General features: G+C 40.9%; 1 protein-coding gene across 1 annotated transcript in view; it reads right to left on the bottom strand.

Annotated features, from left to right (window-relative positions):
* LOC114661700 (serine/threonine-protein phosphatase 4 catalytic subunit B) overlaps positions 1 to 19910 on the bottom strand; it is a 34319-nt gene that overhangs the window by 1438 nt on the left and 12971 nt on the right. The window contains exons 3-8 of the mRNA XM_028814862.2: positions 14171 to 14222; positions 7206 to 7256; positions 7016 to 7117; positions 6757 to 6930; positions 2766 to 2892; positions 2492 to 2681 (exon numbers count right to left, since the gene is read on the bottom strand). Of these exons, the coding sequence (XP_028670695.1) occupies positions 2492 to 2681; positions 2766 to 2892; positions 6757 to 6930; positions 7016 to 7117; positions 7206 to 7256; positions 14171 to 14222 (696 nt within the window). The remainder of the gene's footprint in view (positions 1 to 2491; positions 2682 to 2765; positions 2893 to 6756; positions 6931 to 7015; positions 7118 to 7205; positions 7257 to 14170; positions 14223 to 19910) is intronic.

Genomic DNA, 19910 nt, shown 5'->3' with positions numbered 1-19910 from the left:
AACCTCCTCCACATCTTCTGGGGTTCTCCTTTGTCATTAAACTGCACAAAAGTTAAAAACGTCACCATCGGCCACCGTGAATCTGAAAATGAGCAGGACGCCTGTGACTTTATAAATGTTTACTCAAATTGACGCTTTAATAATAATTCTTTACACTGATACAGTGAGGAACATAAGTATTTGAACACCCTGCGATTTTGCAAGTTCTCCCACTTAGAAATCATGGAGGGGTCTGAGATTCCCATTGTAGGTGTCATTCCCACTGTGAAGAGACAGAATGTAAAAAATAAATTCAGGAAATCCCATTGTATGATTTGTACAGAATTGATTTGTATTGCACTGCTGCACAGAAGTATTTGAACACCTGGCAATCAGCAAGAATTCTGGCTCTCAGAGACCTGTTACTCTGCCTTTAAGAAGTCCACCTCTACTCCACTTAGTAATCTTAATTAGTAGCACCTGTCTGAGCTCTTTAAAGACACCTGTCCACCCTACAGTCAGTCAGACTCCAACTACTACCATGGGCAAGACCACAGAGCTGTCAAAAGACACCAGAGACAAAATTGTGGACTTCCACAAGGCTGGAAAGGGCTACGGGGCAATTGCCAATCAGCAATGAAAATAGATCAGCTGTTGGAGCAATTGTCAGAAAATGGAAAAGGCTAAAGACGACTGTCAGTCTCCCTCAGACTGGGGTTCCATGCAAGATCTCACCTCGTGGGGTATCACAGATGATAAGAAAGGTGAGGAATCAGCCCAGAACTACACAGGAGGAGCTGGTCAATGACATGAAGAGAGCTGGGACCACAGTTTCAAAGGTCACTGTCGGTAGAACACTATGCCATCATGGTTTCAAATCACGCATTGCACAGAAGGTTCCCCTGCTCAAGTCATCACATGTCCAGGCCCTTCTGAAGTTTGCCAATGACCATCTGGATGATCCAGAGGAGGCATGGGAGAAAGTCATGTGGTCAGATGAGACCAAAATAGAACTTTTTGGTCTAAACTTCACTCGCCGTGTTTGGAGGAAAAAGAAGGAGGAGTTGCATCCCAAGAACACCATCCCTACTGTGAAGCATGGGGGTGGAAACATCATGATTTGGGGGTGCTTTTCTGCGAAGGGGACAGGACGACTGCACTGTATTAAGGAGAGGATGAATGGGGCCATGTATTGTGAGATTTTGAGCAACAACCTCCTTCCCTCAGTCAGAGCACTGAAGATGGGTCGTGGCTGGGTCTTCCAACATGACAATGACCCGAAGCACACAGCCAGGATAACCAAGGAGTGGCTCCGTAAGAAGCATATCAAGGTTCTGGAGTGGCCTAGCCAGTCTCCAGACCTAAATCCAATCGAAAATCTTTGGAGGGAGCAGAAACTCCGTGTTGCTCACTGCCAGCCCCGGAACCTGACAGATCTAGAGGAGATCTGTGTGGAGGAGTGGGCCAAAATCCCTGTTGCAGTGTGTGTGCAAACCTGGACAAGAACTACGGGAAACGTTTGACCTCAGTAATTGCAAACAAAGGCTTCTGCACCAAATATTAACACTGATTTTCTCAGGTGTTCAAATACTTATGTGCAGCAGTGCAATACAAATAAATTCTGTACAAATCATACAATGGGATTTCCTGAATTTATTTTTTACATTCTGTCTCTCACAGTGGGAATACACCTACAATGGGAATTTCAGACCCCTCCATGATTTCTAAGTGGGAGAACTTGCAAAATCGCAGGGTGTTCAAATACTTATGTTCCTCACTGTATAGCGTTTTGTAGGGAGTTGGGGAGCCACTTCACGCACCGATGTGTAGCATCCACCTGGATGATGTGACGGCAGCCATTTTTGTGCCAGTGTGCTCACCACATAGGAGCCATTAGGTGGTGAATTGGTGAGAGAGAGAGAGAATTAGAGATGGAATGATTAAGGGGTCCGGAATGTCCAGGCCATGGAGGGCAGCTTAGCCAGGACATCGGGATACACTCTTCCTCTTTACGATGGATGCCCGGGCTTTCTTTTATGACCACAGAGAGTCAGGACCTCGGCTTAACATCTCATGTGACGGCCTGTGCCATTTTTACAGCATCACTTCACTGGGGTTCACATTCAGACCATTGGGTAAGCAACCCCTGGCTGGCCTCACCAACACCTTTGCCAGCAGTGACCCAACACGCTTAGCTTCAGGTGGGATCAGGGTGCACAAAACCCTCTTGTGGAGCAGAAGGGCCCAATTTTCATTTGGAGTATGGATGTGAAAAGCCGAGCTTCATAGCCCATCCAGCTTTTAGGGTTTAAAGCAGAAGGATTTTACAATGGGGTACCCAGTTTACAGCTACCACCATCATGACACAGGCTTTACTGTACTCATGATATATTACTACAGGATTAGCAGTACAAGAAGGAGCCACAAGTTGAGAATACGCCCAAACAAGCACCACCCCAAAGCCCCTCAAAAGTCTCATGCTGGGGTCAGGAACACCCGGTTGTCACCCTACCTGTAGCAGTAGTTGGGTGCTGACCAGACAGTGAGCACCGTCTCATTGAAGTGCCATTTGTAGCCTTCCATGACAAGCTGGTGAGCTCGACAGATCATGTCTATGTCATTGGCAGCATTGAACTGCGCAACGACGTCACTTCCAAACAGGTAGCCGGCACCGCGGGGGCTCACACCCCACCCAGTCGTATCTGAAAGAGACAAAAAAAATGCCAAGTGAGCAGGAGAAAGCAGATGGCAGAGACATATGGGGACTCTCAAAACAAGCAACTCACCTTCAGGGTCAGACCAAAGCAAGTCACACATTGGTCCATCGTGGGGCACCTCCTGCTTCCGGTCTATTGTTCGGATCTGATCAAGGGTCTGGATTGAGGGGGACAAGCCACCGTGTACACAAAAGATCTGTTAAAACAAAAAGGAAAAGAGGCTAAGACTAAAGGGCAGGAACCCAAACTGTACCATTGGATTAGCAAAGCTTTAAGGTGCCTCAAGCCACGTAAGCCTAATTACACTTAAGCCCCCGTGAAACTACATGACTTTTCCAGCGATTTTCAGTCACTGACTTCATCGACTTGATCTTCGCGAGTACAGGGCAGTTGCTACAGGTTCCCTAAACCACCAGCCACATTGCTCTGCGACTCGCCCTGACAAATTAAAAATAGGTTGGATTTGGTCTCAAGTCTTAGGGACAGCTTGTGCTTGCATTACCTGAAACAACATGCACTTCAGCCGTAAGTATAACGACATACGATGTGGTCGTGAGGAAACGAGGACCACGTCAAACAGGAGAGAGGCTGGGCTCATGTTTAACATATCACAACAGATGTCATCCAGCTGCAATTCCTAGCTGTGCAGTCCAAAATCCTGACAGTCACAAGATTCTGCAACTGCACTTGTCGAGTTTGTCATCCCCTCAAATTAGAAACCATGTAATGGGCAACCAGCTTAAAGTGTCCCAAGCACGCTACAAATGTGACAGCAGTGAAGTCCGATTATAGGAGTTGGTGCGTCCGATGAGCTTTTGCATAAACTGCTGATCACGTCTTTCATGGACATCTTTTTCTGTTTACTTCCCTCTAATATGGTTTGCTTTTCCTTTTTAATATACATTAACGTTTTCCTTATTGTGCTTTATCTGTCTACTATGCGAGAGAACAGAATCTCAGGCAGCAAATGCTAAAGCAGTTTGTCAAACTGTGGGTCAGTTGCGAGTTACTCTTGTATTTAATGGGTCCCAGATGTTTTACTACAGTTGTGCTTGAAAGTTTGTGAACCCTGTAGAATTTTCTATATTTCTTCGTAAATATGACCTAAAACATCATCAGATTTTCACTCAAGTCCTAAAAGTAGATAAAGAGAAACCAGTTAAACGAATGAGACAAAAAATATTATACTTGGTCATTTATTTATTGAGGAAAATGATCAAATATTACATATTTGTGACTGGCAAAAGTATGTGAAGCTCTAAGATTAGCAGTTAGTTTGAAGTGTGTTTTCAATCAATGGGATGACAATCAGGTGAGTGGGCACCCTGTGTTATTTAAAGAACGGGGATCTATCAAAGTCTGCTCTTCACAACACGTTTGTGGAAGTGTATCATGGCACGGACAAAGGAGACTTCTGAGGACCTCCGAAAAAGAGAGTTGTTGATGCTCATCAGGCTGGAAAAGGTTACAAACCCATCTCTAAAGAGTTTGGACTCCACCAATCCACAGTCAGACAGATTGTGTACAAATGGAGGAAATTCAAGACCATCGTTACCCTCCCCAGGAGTGGTCGACCAACAATGATCACTCCAAGAACGAGGCGTGTAATAGTCGGCGAGGTCACAAAGGACTTCAGGGTAACTTCTAAGTAACTGAAGGCCTCGCTCACATTGGCTAATGTTCATGTTCATGAGTCCACCATCAGGAGAACACTGAACAACAATGGTGTACGTGGCAGGGGTGCAAGGAGAAAGCCACCGCTCTCCAAAAAAAACATTGCTGCTTGTCTGCAGTTTGCTAAAGATCACATGGACACACCAGAAGGCTATTGGAAGAATGTTTTGTGGACGGAGGAGACCAAAATAGAACTTTTTGGTTTAAATGAAAAGCGTTATGTTTGGAGAAAGGAAAACGCTGCATTCCAGCTTAAGAACCTTATCCCATCTGTGAAACCTGGTGGTGGTAGTATCATGGTTTGGGCCTGTTTTGCTGCATCTGGGCCAGGACGGCTTGCCTTCATTGACAATGAATTCCGAATTATATCAGAGAATTCTAAAGGAAAATGTCAGGACATTCTGTCCATGAACTGAATCTCAAGAGAAGGTGGGTCATGCAGCAAGACAATGACCCTAAGCACACAAGTCGTTCTACCAAAGAATGGTTAAAGAAGAATAAAGTTAATGTTTTGGAATGGCCAAGTCAAAGTCCTGACCTTAATCCAATCGAAATGTTGTGGAAGGACCTGAAGCGAGCAGTAAATGTGAGGAAACCCACCAACATCCCAGAGTTGAAGCTGTTCTGTATGGAGGAATGGGCGAAAATTCAGGACTGATCAACAGTCACCGGAAACGTTTAGTTGCAGTTATTGCTGCAAAGGGGGGGTCACACCAGATACTGAAAGCAAAGGTTCACATACTTTTGCCACTCAAAGATGTAATATTCGATCATTTTCCTCAATAAATAAATGACCGTGTATAATATTTTTGTCTCATTTGTTTAACTGGTTTCTCTTTATCTACTTTTAGGACTTGAGTGAAAATCTGACGATGTTTTAGGTCATATTTATGCAGAAATATAGAAAATTCTAAAGGGTTCACAAACTTTCAAGCACAACTGTAAGTGGATCACCACGGGTCAATTAACTCTGAATGTTGATTTTTTAATTTTCTCCCAGGGCTGAATATTTTTCTAAAAAAAAAAAAAAAAAAAAAAAAAAAAAAAAAAAGTTTTCCCAAAAAGCAATTGTTTCTCACATAAATCAACATAAAATGTTTGCTGCTGCATGCGGTGCGCGGTCGATGTGTGTTTCATAGATCTCTGACTGCTGCAGCGGCAGTGCTGGGGAGGCAGCAAGCGGCGAGCTGCTGTCAGGAAGTTTTTTGAAAAGCATACAAAGCAACAGTTTCTCACATTAAATCAACATAAAAACGCCTGTTGCTGCATGCAGTGCCCTGGTGCCACATGTTAGAGGTCTCTGGCTGCCAGGGCAACAGCGGTGATGACGGATTAGCTGGGGACTGTTCAGCTGATGCCAATACCTCACTTGTGTTTTAGATCTTCACCTCCAGATCACTTGCACCAAAATCAGAGTCCGATAAGTCACGTCAAATTCAAAATAATATACGCAAAACGTCATCAAGTGTTTTTCTTTGCGCATTTGCTTCACTCTCTTGCCAGATGTCGATGACATTCTAGATATTGTTTACTCTCTGCTACACATGTACACGCACGTACTTGACGTCAAGTCAACAAGTCTAACAGTCCTCCAAGCAAAGAGGGTCTACCAATAACCTAAGGGTGACTCTTGTCAATGTTAACAGCTGATCATTTCCCTCTACTCATGGTCAACATCCGCCCTCAACCCGTTATGTTGACAAAAATCGACATTCGCCCTGAAACAGTTAATCAAGGACAATAGTCGGAGCAATGTCAATTGCTTATCATCCCGGGCAACCATTCCCAATACTCAAAGGGGGGCACTCACAACCAGGTGTCTAATGCTCATGCACAATTACTCAAGGGGGAAGCATGCTCGACACCATATCCATACTACACGGTCTGATGATGATCCAAGATTCGTCATGGACAATCGTTTGGGCTTTCAACAAGGAATGGATCTCATAGACACTAAAAAAGGGGTAAGAATGGGTTGCGACAAGAAAACGTTTAAGAAACCCTGTGCTAAAAAGAATCTATTTTACTCATGAAATTATTAGCAGGTAATTAAATAATATTTCAGGAGGACACAGTAAAATCTTAAGATTTGGAATTTTTTTGTTTTTTTAACTCCGATAAAGACATTGTGTCATTCTGTAAATAAGAGTTCCAATTAAAAACTGATCTAGGTTGAACAAAAACCTGCACCTATTGTGGCTGACATGGACATCCATCCATCCTTCTAGATATATAGATATATAGATAGATATCGATATAGAGAGATAGATACACACACACACACACACACAGAGAAAGAAGAGAGAGATCTAAAATGACTAAGTAGTGTATCTCTATGAAAGACTTTAGCTGCATGAGGACTGACAGAAAGTGACCATAGCCATACCTTTCCGTCGATAATAGCTGACAAACTGAGATAGTCAAATATTTCCGTGCAGTATCTCCATACAGTGACTGAACCGTATTTCCTCAGACACTCATCATAGAAGCCATAAACTTGTGTGATTTGCCGGGATTCGTGGTTACCACGGATAAGTGTGATTCTGTCTGGATATCGCACCTGCAACAGAGTAAGCCACGTGTCAAAGCAAGCCTTTCAAAATCTTGTCATCCACAGATTTGGCAAGAGGCACTTATGGACCTACCTTGAGTGCAAGCAGCAACAGGAATGTTTCCACGCTATAAAACCCTCGGTCCACAAAGTCTCCCATGAAGAGGTAATTAGTCTCTGGAACATCTCCCCCTACCTACATGTCAAAAAACACATCAGTGTTAAGATTTAATAGTCCCCTAAACACCGTGTTACAATCGCTCAAAAGACACAGAGATGCTTACTCTGAACAACTCCTTCAGATCATAAAACTGTCCATGAATGTCTCCACATACCTAAAAGAGAGGAAAAGCAGACATTAGCCAGACTGGTAATTTTCTTATATTGCCTTTACAGGGCCAATATGGCCCAGTGCCTATGCTGGTAAGACTTTAACCTAAAAAGTGGCCAGCTCAGTACCTGCTTTCACCTTACAGTGTGAACCTGGGAAAGTCACTGAGAAATGTAAACTAATGTGTCAAAATAAACTGAAAAGTAGTTAATTTTACAGTCAAACCTGGAATGGTGCTCACTGAAGAAATGGAATATACAAAAGGAGGACACAGAGGATAAAGATTATACCGAAAAAGCAATACATGCATCTGTTTCTAGAAAGACGGACTACTGCAAATGAGTTACTCACTGGCTGGTCCCATGATTTTTTTATGCAGCTTTTAGCTAATTCAAGAGTCTACTGCCAAACTTCACAAGTAGAACCACAATCCCATCAAAATACAGTAACCCCTACCCTAGCACTGTTTCACTGGCTTCCAGTCAAGCTTAAGAAGATTTCAAAATCCTCCTACTATGAATATAAAGCCTTAAATAGCTCAGGCTCTGCCAAACACAGGTAGAAGATGGACGATTTAATGAGACACACCCATTGACCGAAGTGCTAATAAACAGTACGATACTACAGCTTTCACTCAAGTTCACGGTGTACATTGCCATTTTGGATTGACATTATGATCTGAAGTCAGAAATTCAAACTTGACACATCATACCAGAGTTTCCAAATAGGAAATCGGACTTGTGGGAACGTTCCAGTTAAAAACTCCAACTTCCTGGTTCAAAAGGAATTCAGCATCACTGCCACCACTTTACTTCCCAAATGTCTTCCTGCACTTGGAGAAGAAAAACCCGAGATATGGGAAGAGCCTTGGAATCGTCAGATGTAAAGATACGGTTGTCATATTGAACAGCCCAACACGGACGGACATTCTCTGTAATGACGGACCATGAATAACCAGACGTTTACTTTTCTCCAAGGATGTTGCTGACTGGAGTTTTCCCTTTTCCTTGCTGTCAATGATAATGTTAATGGACTGATATTGTTGGGTACCATTTATGTCATATGGATCAAAACTGTTATTAATACCGGTTTGTTTAAACAAATCTTTGTGGGTTATTTTGCAAAGTTTGCAAATGCATTTACTGGTGAACCAGTTACAAGAAACACAATAAGATAAAATAATACGGATACTCAAGAACCTTGGCTGAATGTTCAAGTGTGCACTAAAGTGGTCATGACGTTCACAGTTCAGTGCAAGGAAGTGAAGCCCTTTTTAGACTATAAAAAACCCTAAATTTCTCTTGTGCATGGTGTGCAGGGGACGCACTACATAAAATTCAGAAAAAAGAAAACTTGGGTGCTCTGACTAGTAAAGTGAACTGAACCACACCGGCTTTGAATCGAGAAGGCTACGTGGAGATCAAACACGAGTCACCAATAAAGTCAACACAGCATAAATAACATCCTCAAGCCCCTATGTCACTGCTTCTCAAGTTCAGTACTGGAGGTCCCTGGAGCTGCAGGTTTTGTCCTCTTTTAACTGGACTCCTACTTGAATTAACTAAGGTTATTATTGCTGTTTTTTCCCCAGGCCTCTGCACTTTGGTACCAATCTAAAAATTCTAAAACTTTGTTTAGTAAACTTGTATGGTTTTTATTTTTAAGGTTTTCATCATCCTCACCATGATTTTCATTCCTCTTTCTAAGGTGTTCTGGTGATTTAAGTCGTCGTTTCCAGATAGCCGCGCACCTGGGTCCGATACTGTGGAAGTTACAGGATTCAGCATTCATTATTGTTGGCAACGTATCTACTATGGTTGTCATTTATTGTCATTATTAGGGTGTGACTAAGGTCGTAATCTCCAAAGCCAAAAAGTGAGTTAATGGAAATAAAGACAAAAGCATTAGGCATTTGAAATGAATGCAGTATTATGCATTTATAAGGAATTTAGAAATGTCTGGATGCCATGCTACTATGTAGTAAGAGGGGGAAAAAAAGAAAGCTAATCAAACAAGGAAACATGGAGGTCAATTTGAGTGAAAAAGACCCAAATAATGGTTGGGGGAACCCTGCAGTGACAGATGTCTTCGGTAAGGAGCTTGAAAACCACTATAGTACACCCCTTTCAAAATTCTGGGGCTGAATAAAGAATCACACACTCAATAACACCTAGTGGAGAAAAATGGGAAGTGCATTAAAATTAAACCACCCTGATACAGTAAATCCTCAATTTAGTGGCCTGCCTTTGCAGAATTCTATGCACTTTATAAGACATATGATAAAATATAATGGAGAGGCATGCACCACATGGTGTCTATTTGGGCAATGCCCATGGCCCCATAAGGTTATATTAAGAGTTCAGAAATCCCAATCAGAGAACTGGACGTAGAAGATCTAACCAGATATAGCAAATGCAACAGCTTCCTGAATGCTGCACAGGTATCTCTTGCATATAAAGCAACTAGCCATCCCCTGTGGCTTCACCCACGTAGTAGTGAAACAGGACAGTGAGGAGGCCCCGCCCACTCCCGACGTCTCACCTCCCTCTCCCCTTGGCCCGCAGCCTCCGTCTTGGATTAGCGCAAATATATCGCTCCTGCAAGCGAAGTATGATTCTTAGTACAATGAGAGAGGTTGCAAAAATCAACCGGAACGTTCAAGCAAATTATAGAAAATAATAATAAAAAAAAAAGATCTAAATCCATCAAGTAGTTCTCTCATTCGCTAACTAAGCAGAGTTAAGGTTATGCCCTGAGGCAGACGTGCGAGCGAGGAGGGCCCGCCCTGCCGCCCGATGAGTCTCTCTTGGATTTGCGCTAATAAATTGGTACCACAAGCAAACTATGATACTCAGCACAATGAAAAAGTTGCAAAATTAACGGAATGTTCAAATTATTGAGAAAAACCCGATCTAAATCCATTAAGTAGTTCTGTCGTGAAAAGCGGACAGACATACAAACAGGTCTAAAAAAAAAAAAGTATATAAAATTTTGCACTTGGGCCACAAAATTTTTAAAACTGTTTCTTAGCAAGCACCTATGAGCCAAGGGTAACCTACATTCCAAATTTCAAGTCCTCATGGCTCATGAGATTTCGTGATGAGTGAGTCAGTGGCATTTCGATATTATATATACACATATATACATTAGGGGTGGGCGGTATGACCAAAATTCTATATCACGGTATTTTTCTAAATTATCCCGGTTTCACGGTATTCAACGGTATTTTTTTCCCCATGCATGAGTGGATGTTAACCACATTTTCCACTGCAATTACTGGCTAAGAATAACCTATTCCACTGTCAAGAGTATTGTACATTGTACAAAAAAAAAAAAAAAACATTTTAATGTGCACACAAGTATTAATACAGTTTTGCATTGCCCCATAAAGTGATAGTTTTCAAGGGGGTGGCACTAATAATAATAATAATAATAATAATTCATTACATTTATACATTGCATGACAGATGCAGTCAAAATATAGAACCTTTTTATTGAACAAATTTTGCAAAAACAAACTATAATTTTGACAACATATTTTCAACCATACAAAGAGGCATTTAGACTTAGTAAAATATCCAGAAGTGCTTGTCAAAAATTGTATTACACTGAATATGTCTTAGAAAAGGAATAAATAGTAAATATTTTTTGTAAACCAACTATACTTTCTGTTAATGTTAATCTCTGTCCACTGACACGTTACAGTGACTTTTTAAACAACTATCATCATTAAACTGCATAATATTTAAACTAATAAATAATAGTATTATTACTGATAGTTGCACTATTACTTCAAGACTTCAAGCCCAGGTGCATTACACAGTATTCACCAAATTAAAATAAAATACAACAAGTGCAACTTGGTGATGACATCTTTACCAGCTGAACCATCATTTAGGCAAACTGCATTAATATGGACCTTGCTTCAAGCTAAGCTATACTGGGAAGAAAAAAAACAAACTATATGTCGAGATTAAAGTCGACATTTCCACTTTATTCTCATAGTTTACTTCATAATTAAAGTAGAATGTCGTAAACTAAACTTCTTCCTAAAATCAATGTTTAATCAATTACTTAATTTGCCCCGTCATAAATTAATGCAGCACATTAAATGCTTTGTGTTACATTCCCCGACCCAGTGGTTAATCACTACGCTTCTTAAGCGATCACCATACAGAATCCATTCACTTCATGATATTCCTGCTTTCTGAAAATTTAGAATGCTAAGATAAATACTTGATATCATTTTCATGATGAAATGCATTAAAGCAGGTATTACACATGCACGGTAGTGAGGCAGTAGTGCTGCTCCTTCGCAGTAAGGGGTCCCCAGGTGTACGTTCAGTGTAGAGAACTTCATGGCAGGTGTGACGAGGCTCCAAAAAACTGGATGTATGAATAGCTATCGCACAGGTTTAACTGAAATATTGTGTAAATGTTGGGTTTGTGATCTGCTGGTCGGAGACACGAACACAGAATTCAGTGCATGTTCTTCTATGCGGGCTATCTTTATTGCATGCATGCTATCTCTATCTGACGTAGGCTACCAAAACCCCAGTTCCTATCCTTCCTTTTTCTTTCACCACATAACCAATCACCACACGATAAACGTCTTTGTGAAATTAAAACTAGTTATAAACTTAGCCCACGGAGTGTTCAGAACTTTAAAAATATCTTCGTTATACATGTTAAATTATGCCCTCCATTCAGAGTTGTGCCCATCTCTGAACGAATCACTTAACACAAAGCATTTAACGTGCTATATAACTTATGACGGGGTTTGAGAAAATCTAGTAAATTAAATATTCATTTTACGATGAAGTTTAGTTTACGATGTTCTACTTTAATGACAAATTACGAGAATAAAGTCAAAAGAATACATTCTCGTCATAAGCGTCAAGATTAAAGTGGAAATGTCGAGAATAAAGTCAAAATGTCGTCACACTATTACACAGTACCCAGGTACATTACACTGTATTGAAAACAAATAAAAAAGTACAACTTGGCTTGCAGTATTATCCAGTAGTATAGAAACAGTATTTACACATCTGACCTTTTAAAACTAAAGCATCTCCAGGCGACAGACGTGACTAATTTTTTTTCGGCTCTCTGTCCATTTTCACCGCGCGGCACTATTTGGTGGTGTAGCAGTGAAAAAGAGCCCTAGTGCAACAAATCTGTGTTTAGCGGTGTAGCAGTGAAAAAGGTCCCCACTTGAACAGTTTCCCGTTGCGCCACGTTCCGAACGTCGTTAAGGCAATTTAAACCGGTGTTGCGGTACAAGAAAAATCCATATCATAAAAAAAATTAAAAAACGGTTTTCGGTATGAACCGGTATACCGCCCAGCACTAATATACATACATACACATATACAGTATATTATATAGATATCATTTTACACCTGGCAGATATAACCTATAATACATACAGGGTATGTCTTTATGGTCATAATGAATGCTTACTTTACTGGTTTATGTATGCAGTGTACTATCATTTTAATGTAAACTTTCCCTACTTACAAGTAATGTTTACTGTATAACACTGTATGCTTCAACTCAAAGGCAGCAGCACCCAATCTTGTATATCATTGATTGTTGCAGTGTTCTCTCTAATTTTCTTTCAAAAATATTACAGTAAAGTGCATCATGGCTCCCATAGTTGAACTAGAGTACCGAATGCGTACAGCGTCCTGGCTATTCAGTCAATACAGGTAAACTTACAGCTTTGCTAAGTACTGTATATAAAGTAACATTGTGTTTACATAGTGTCCAAGTCATGTAATGGCCTATTTCACAGGATGCATCATTATTGACAATTCCTCCGTCTCACCTTCCCCACAGGTCAAGAGTCTGGGTGACATCCTTGATAGTACTCTATCTTTTCAGTCCCACATCAATAACATCTCCCGGTCTGCATATTTCCACCTGCATTAACATTAATCGTATTCACCCATCACTCACTCCCCACAACGCTGCTATCCTTGTTCATAACCCGTGTCACTTCACGCCTGGATTATTGCAATTCCCTCTTTTTTGGACTCTCTCGCTAATTCCTCTATAAGCTTCAACTGGTCCAAAACTCAGCTGCCTGAATTACTACTAGAAGCCCCTCTTATTCACCATATGAGTCCCATCTTGGCAGCAACTTCACTGGTTTCTGGTTAAGTCTGCATTGATTTCAAAATTCTCCAGTTAACATTTCAGGCTATCCACAACCTTGCCCCTCCATATTTGGCTGACCTCCTTCATGTTGCCATGCCCTCACACACCTGTAGATCCTCTTACTTCATCCACTTGACTGTCCCCTTCGTCCATTTTACCACCACGGGGAGCAGAGCATCCAGTTGCTCTGCTCCCGAGTTCTGGAACTCATTACCATCAGAGCTTAGAAATATTGATTAATTTTCACTTTTCAAATCTAAACTTAAAACTTCTGTTTAAGACTGTTTTCTCTCTTTGATTACAATCACTCTGTCCGATTTGTTTGGTGTTTTTGGGTGTATAGAAAGGCACCTATGAATAAATAAAATGTTATTGGAAAAAAAGCTTTAATATGTGATGTGGATGCTCCACAAAACTCAGGTAAACAAATGGAAATGATAACATAATCTGCGCCTGAAAATGCGGCGGTCAAAATCCTAGATGGAGTTCATAAAAATTTACTTCAAACTCTCCACAAATGCCTTCATAAAACTGCACTAATTGGAAAGTCCAACACTTCTGCCAGGGGAAAAAAAACAAACAGAATGCATTGCTGCTACTGTAAAACTTTCAAAGTATTTCCATTTCCTTCACTAGAAGTGGTGCCAGAGGCAGGAACAGCATGGCTGCTGCCATCTTTGTTCTTATCCAATCCCTCAAAGTAAAATGTGTTACAGTTCCACCCAGAATGGCAAATGTCCTCCGTAAATCACTTACCGTTACAGGGGAGTCCACCCTCTGAACGTTACTTTCTTCAACTAAAATCTCTCTGAAAAACAGAACAGAAAAATTAAATTAAGAAAAGGATGCGAGTCAGGTGAAGATGTAAATTGTTTTGTGCCAATCTGAAGAGACCAAGAGGGGGTTTAACTTCAGAAAGAAATGAGCAACCTGCAAACTTCAGGTCATCACCAATCAACAAGCACAGTCTCATGCTTATTATTGTCCACTCCAAACCATTTCTTCCATTGTACAGTCACCAGGGACAGGATGTACATATAAATGTGACGAATCCTGAGCTAGTACATCACTTGGAGCAATGACATCTACTAAATACACAATGTTAATAAACTTAAACTGAATAAACATGAGGCCACAGCCATACATAAGCCCTATTTAGATAGGACACAATATCATCATTAAGGTTAATGTTACCATACAACACTGGTAACTTTTACCATGGAATCACGCAGAATGATTTAGGAATGCCTTTTACAGTTACTCAATACCGTCACCTCAGAAGTACATCTGGTAACATCACTGAACCAACTCACACTATGCGGCCAACACTTTGTGATCACCTGACCATCACACCTGTATGAATCTTGTTGGAAATTCCATTCCAAAACCAATGGCGACTACTGTGGTGTTGACACCGACCATTAACAGCTTCCATTCTTCTTGGATGGCTTTCCACAATATTTTGGAGTGTGTCCGTAAGAATTTGTGCCCATTCAACCAAAAGAGCATTTATGAGGACAGGTACCGAGGTTAAGACGAGAAGACGTGTCTCACAATCTGCATTCCAACTCAGTCCAAAGGTGTTAAACAGGATTGAGATCTGGGCTCTGTGCAGAGCAGCAGAGTCAAGCTAGAACCGACATGAGCCTTTGCCAAACTATTCCCACAAAGCTGGAAGAGCACGATTGACTAAAATCGTTTTGCCTGCTGTAAGATTAACAGTAACCTTCACTAGAACCAAGAGGGTGAGCACAAACCCTGCAATATTATTCCTACAAACTTTACAGTAGGCACTATGCTGTCCTGGAGGTCGTGTTCTCCTGGTGCCCACCAAACCCAGATTCGTACATCAGACGGCCAGATAGTGAAGTCTGATACATCATTCCAGAGAATGCGTTTCCACCACTACGGAGTCCAATGGAAGCAAGATTTTTATAAGGTATTTTTATAGGGAATATAAAGGTATATTAAAATTCAAGACAAAAGTATTTGTGTATGGCACTTGTACAGGAATTCCCCTATCGATGTCCTGTAATTTCAGTCAAATTAATTATGAGTTTTACTTGAAACCACCACCCATACTTGGCCTTGCCATGCTCACACCAGCTTGCTGGACTGCTGGTATTTATACAAAAATGCTTAAATGCATGGAGCTGGACAGTTTGACATCCATGGCAGAGTAACGGGCACTGAGCAGGCTCCCGTCAATCATGGAGAATCCGCTGGATCCACTAAACAGGATCATCTCCAGATAGAGGAGCAGCTTCAACGACAGACTGCTGTCACCGTCCTGCTCCACTGACAAACTGAGATCATCGTTCCTCCCCCACACTATGCGACTCTTCAATTCCACCCCGGGGGGGGGGGGGTGTGGGGTTAAACGTTAACATTATACAAAGTTATTGTCTGTTATACCTGCATTTTTATCACTCTTTAATTTATTGTTTTTTATCAGTATGCTGCTGGAGTATGTGCATTTCCCCTTGGGATTAATAAAGTATCTATCTATCTAAAGGTCTTTACATCAATGAGTGGGGAATGAAATGCGATAAATGAATCCTGATAAAAGTTTAAGGCAAACAAATAGTGATAGATGAAGAAAATTCAAAGGTTTGATAAACTAGAAGAATATTCTAGAACAGCAGCTAATCTTCATTATACCGGTACAACTCCCCCCACGCCACGTCGTCAAATATCCACACTATTAGAAGAATTTCATCCAATCTGTCAAAAGAAGCACTTCACAGCCCACATCATTGTTGTGTACCTACTATGTGGGATTACATGAACATTTTATCGGTAATGTAGCACTTGGTCACCCCTGTTTGCGGATAAAAGCATTTACTTGCCAACATAATTTAAATTGTGAGGATTAAATCAAAAAGCTCTCACCAATGAGCACTACTATTGTCATCATTCCTCACTTGACATGGTGCACTCCAAGGACACCACATGCAACCTTCACTCAATATTGCTGCACCTTACCTTCTCTGTATGGCTGACTTTATTCTCTAGAGTTCGCCCCCCACGTACATGAGCAGTGTGTGCGTGTGTGTCTGTGTGTGTTGGCTGGCACTGTTAAGACTCCCCTGGGTTTACTGAACATGGGCGGCAGCAACAGCCACTTTGTGCTTCAAACATCTGTCACCTCAATGGCACCTGGGCCTACTGCAGGCCGATTTTCATTTCTGCGCCTACACAGCATGTTGGCACGCACTCCAGTCAACATTCAAACTTTAGAGAAACTTACCCATTCGACTTCGTTTGCTTGCCAGCTCCATTTTAATTGTTACCCTTTCAATAAATGCAGCAAATTTTGCAGCAAGGTGATGAAGTTGCCATGAGCACAAGCACGGGTATCCTAGCAACCTGGACTTGCAGATAACATAAACCAGGCCTTGTGTCTTGCATTACAACGTTACCATTAAGAGAGAGAAATACTGGAGTATTCAGAGCCACATGTAGAGGATGTGCACCGTACAGCAAGCTGGCCATCACAAATCACAGATTTGTTTCTGCACAAATGCCCATAAAAGTGATAAAATTTAACACTTCAGTCACTTTGGGGTACATCAAGACCCACCAATTTTGCACAGGTGAAGCAGAACACGGTTTGCTTTTCCCCAGTTGCACCAGAAACTTAGAATAACCTCTTAATATTGTCCATTTACATTCCTAAAATACAAAGCACGGCAACGCAATTAAGACCTTTCTTTACAGACCATGCTTCTTAAGGACATACAGGTCTGTACTGCTTAACGTCCATGTTACATTCTGTGAACACCACATTATATACAGTACTTAAAAGCTGTATGGGATAGAGTAGTGTAGCTGGTTTGACTAAACACAGAGAACACAAAAACGCTCCAAACATGTACAATATGCGAGACTGAGTGCTGCTGCCGCCTAGGAGTTGAAGCATAAAAAGTCACCATATAACAGTGTATAGTTGTAAGTAGGGAAAGGTCACATTAATATAACAATAGAAAGTACAGTACGGTACTGGCGGTCCAATCACTTTGTATACAACTTACTTGAGATACATGTGTCGAATTCACTGCGACTGGTTACGTCCGCTACCATGTTTCCCCGAAAATAAGACCTACTCAAGATCGGCAGCTGAAAAGCAAGGCGCCTAAGGCTGGGTTGATACTTCATGTGATGTGACATGTGTGCCTGAAACACCCATTAAATTCTGAGGACACCTTGCCAAAATATCTCTGAAAAGGATGTTTAAGGATTACCTCCATCAATCCAGGGATGCGCCCATTCCAGCAAGCATCGGGCGCAATACAGAAACAAATTCCCTGGACGGGACATCAGCTCATCGCAAGGCGAACACAAGCACACACATACACTCGTGTCATTTTAGCGTCACCAAATCCCCAAACCTTCATGTCTTTGGATGGAAAATGGAGCACACTGTGGAAATACACCAGGAAAACATGCAAACTCCTTAAGGACGTGACTCGCTGCGAGACAGAAGCGTTACCGCTCTGTCACTGTGTCATCCCCACATGTGTAGCTATTAACAGTATTTATTATTTAAACAAAGTTAACGATTTATCTGTAAAATGTAACATATGTAACTAATGCATTTCATCATGAAAGTGGTATCAAGTACAAATCTAAGGATTCTAAATGTGCAGAGAGCTGGAATATTATAAATGTCATGTGTTCCGTGTGGCAAGTGCTGCTGTTAGCTCAGGAGGAAGCCTCAGAAGCACATAGTGTTTAACAACTGGGTTGGTCTGAAGATGACATCTACGACGGTCTGCTTTAATGAGAAAATAAACTATGAGGTTAAAGTGGACATTGAGGTTCAAGTGGAAATTTCCACTTTAATAACAAAACAATTTTTTTTTTTTTTAATTTTATTGTTATCATTCCATACCAATAGATCAATATTTACAAACTAATTTGAAAACAAATCCACCCCTGAGAAAGAGCATTTCCAACGGACTAAAACTTAACAATAGTAAAAATAAATAATTTGAAGAGTAATAGGCAGATACAGATAAATGGAGAAGAAATAGGGAGAGAATCTACTTCTACTTCCTCAGTGCTTTAAGAGCTTATTCTAAAATATAATAAATTAGATCCTGCCAGGTTTTGAAGAAGTTCTGCACAGATCCTCTAAGTGAGAATTTGATTTTTTCCAATTTCAAATAATATAAAACATCAGTTACCCGCTGACTTAAAAGAAGAGAGTTAGGATTCTTCCACTTTAACAAAATAAGTCTGCGTGCCAATACTGTAGTGAAGGCAATCACAGTTTGTTTGTCCTTCTCCACTTTAAGCCCATCTGGAAGGACACCAAACACAGCTGTTAGTGGGTTAGGAGGGATTGGGACACCAAGGCTGTCTGAAAGGCACTTAAACATTTCTAGTCCAGAATGATGTTAATTTGGTGCAGGCCCAGAACATGCGACCCAGTGAGGCTGGAGCTTGATTGCAGCGTTCACAAGTTGGATCTTGCCCTGGAAACATTTTGGACAATTTCAAGTGAGACAGATGTGCTCGATATATAATTTTGAGCTGAATAATTGTATGTTTTGCGCATATGGAGTTCGAATTAATTCTCTGCATTGCTACCTTCCACTCCTTTTCTGATATGTTGAGTGAGAGATCCTTTTCTCATTGTCCTCTTGGATGTTTGAAAGGGAGGGACTGTAAAATATTTTTATATATTGCAGAAATGCTGGCCTCATGCAGTCCTCAAGACTGAGCAATATTTTTTACAGCATAGAGGAAGGTGGGAGATGGGGAAAAATCGGGCAGGTTCTGTTTGACAAAGCTTCTAATTTCAAGATAGTGAAAGAAATGTGTTGCTGGAAAATTCAGTTTGGAATGTAATTGTTTATAGGATGCAAAGATGTTGTCTATATAAAGATCTCTAAGCAATTTAATCCCAAATGTTTTCCAGATATTAAAAACTGCATATGTTTGCGAAGGCTGAAAAGGGTGGTTCTCATGCAGAGGTGCTACAGATAAAAGATTCTCCATCTTAAAATGCTTTCTACATTGGTTCCATATTCTGAGTGAGTGAAGCACAATTGGGTTATTAGTATATTGCTGAACTGAACAGTGAACTGCCAGTGGTTCAATGGCGATTGCAAATAGCAGTGGTGACAAGGGGCATCCTTGTCTGGTTTATTGGGGAACAAAGCAGGGAATATAAAGAAGTACTGCAGGATTTTACTTCTATTGCTGACCAAGCCTGTGTATGTTCATCTATTTGTGTCCAGGTTTTTATAGCTTGTATGTTTGCTGCCCAGTAATAAAACTTAAAGTTAGGCAGAGCCATGCCACCTTCTGTCTTAGGTCTTTGTAGGGTCGCTCTTTGGATATGTGGATGTTTTAGGTTCCAAATAAATGACGTTATGGTTGAATCGAATTGCTTAAAGAATGATTTATTGATGTATATTGCAATGTTTTCAAATAAAAAGAGAAGCTTAGGAAGGATATTCATCTTAACAACGTTAATTCTTCCTGC

The sequence above is a fragment of the Erpetoichthys calabaricus genome, chromosome 12, assembly GCF_900747795.2.
Source record: "Erpetoichthys calabaricus chromosome 12, fErpCal1.3, whole genome shotgun sequence".
In the NCBI taxonomy this organism is placed as follows: domain Eukaryota; kingdom Metazoa; phylum Chordata; class Cladistia; order Polypteriformes; family Polypteridae; genus Erpetoichthys; species Erpetoichthys calabaricus.
This window is presented reverse-complemented; position numbering and strand designations above follow the sequence as displayed.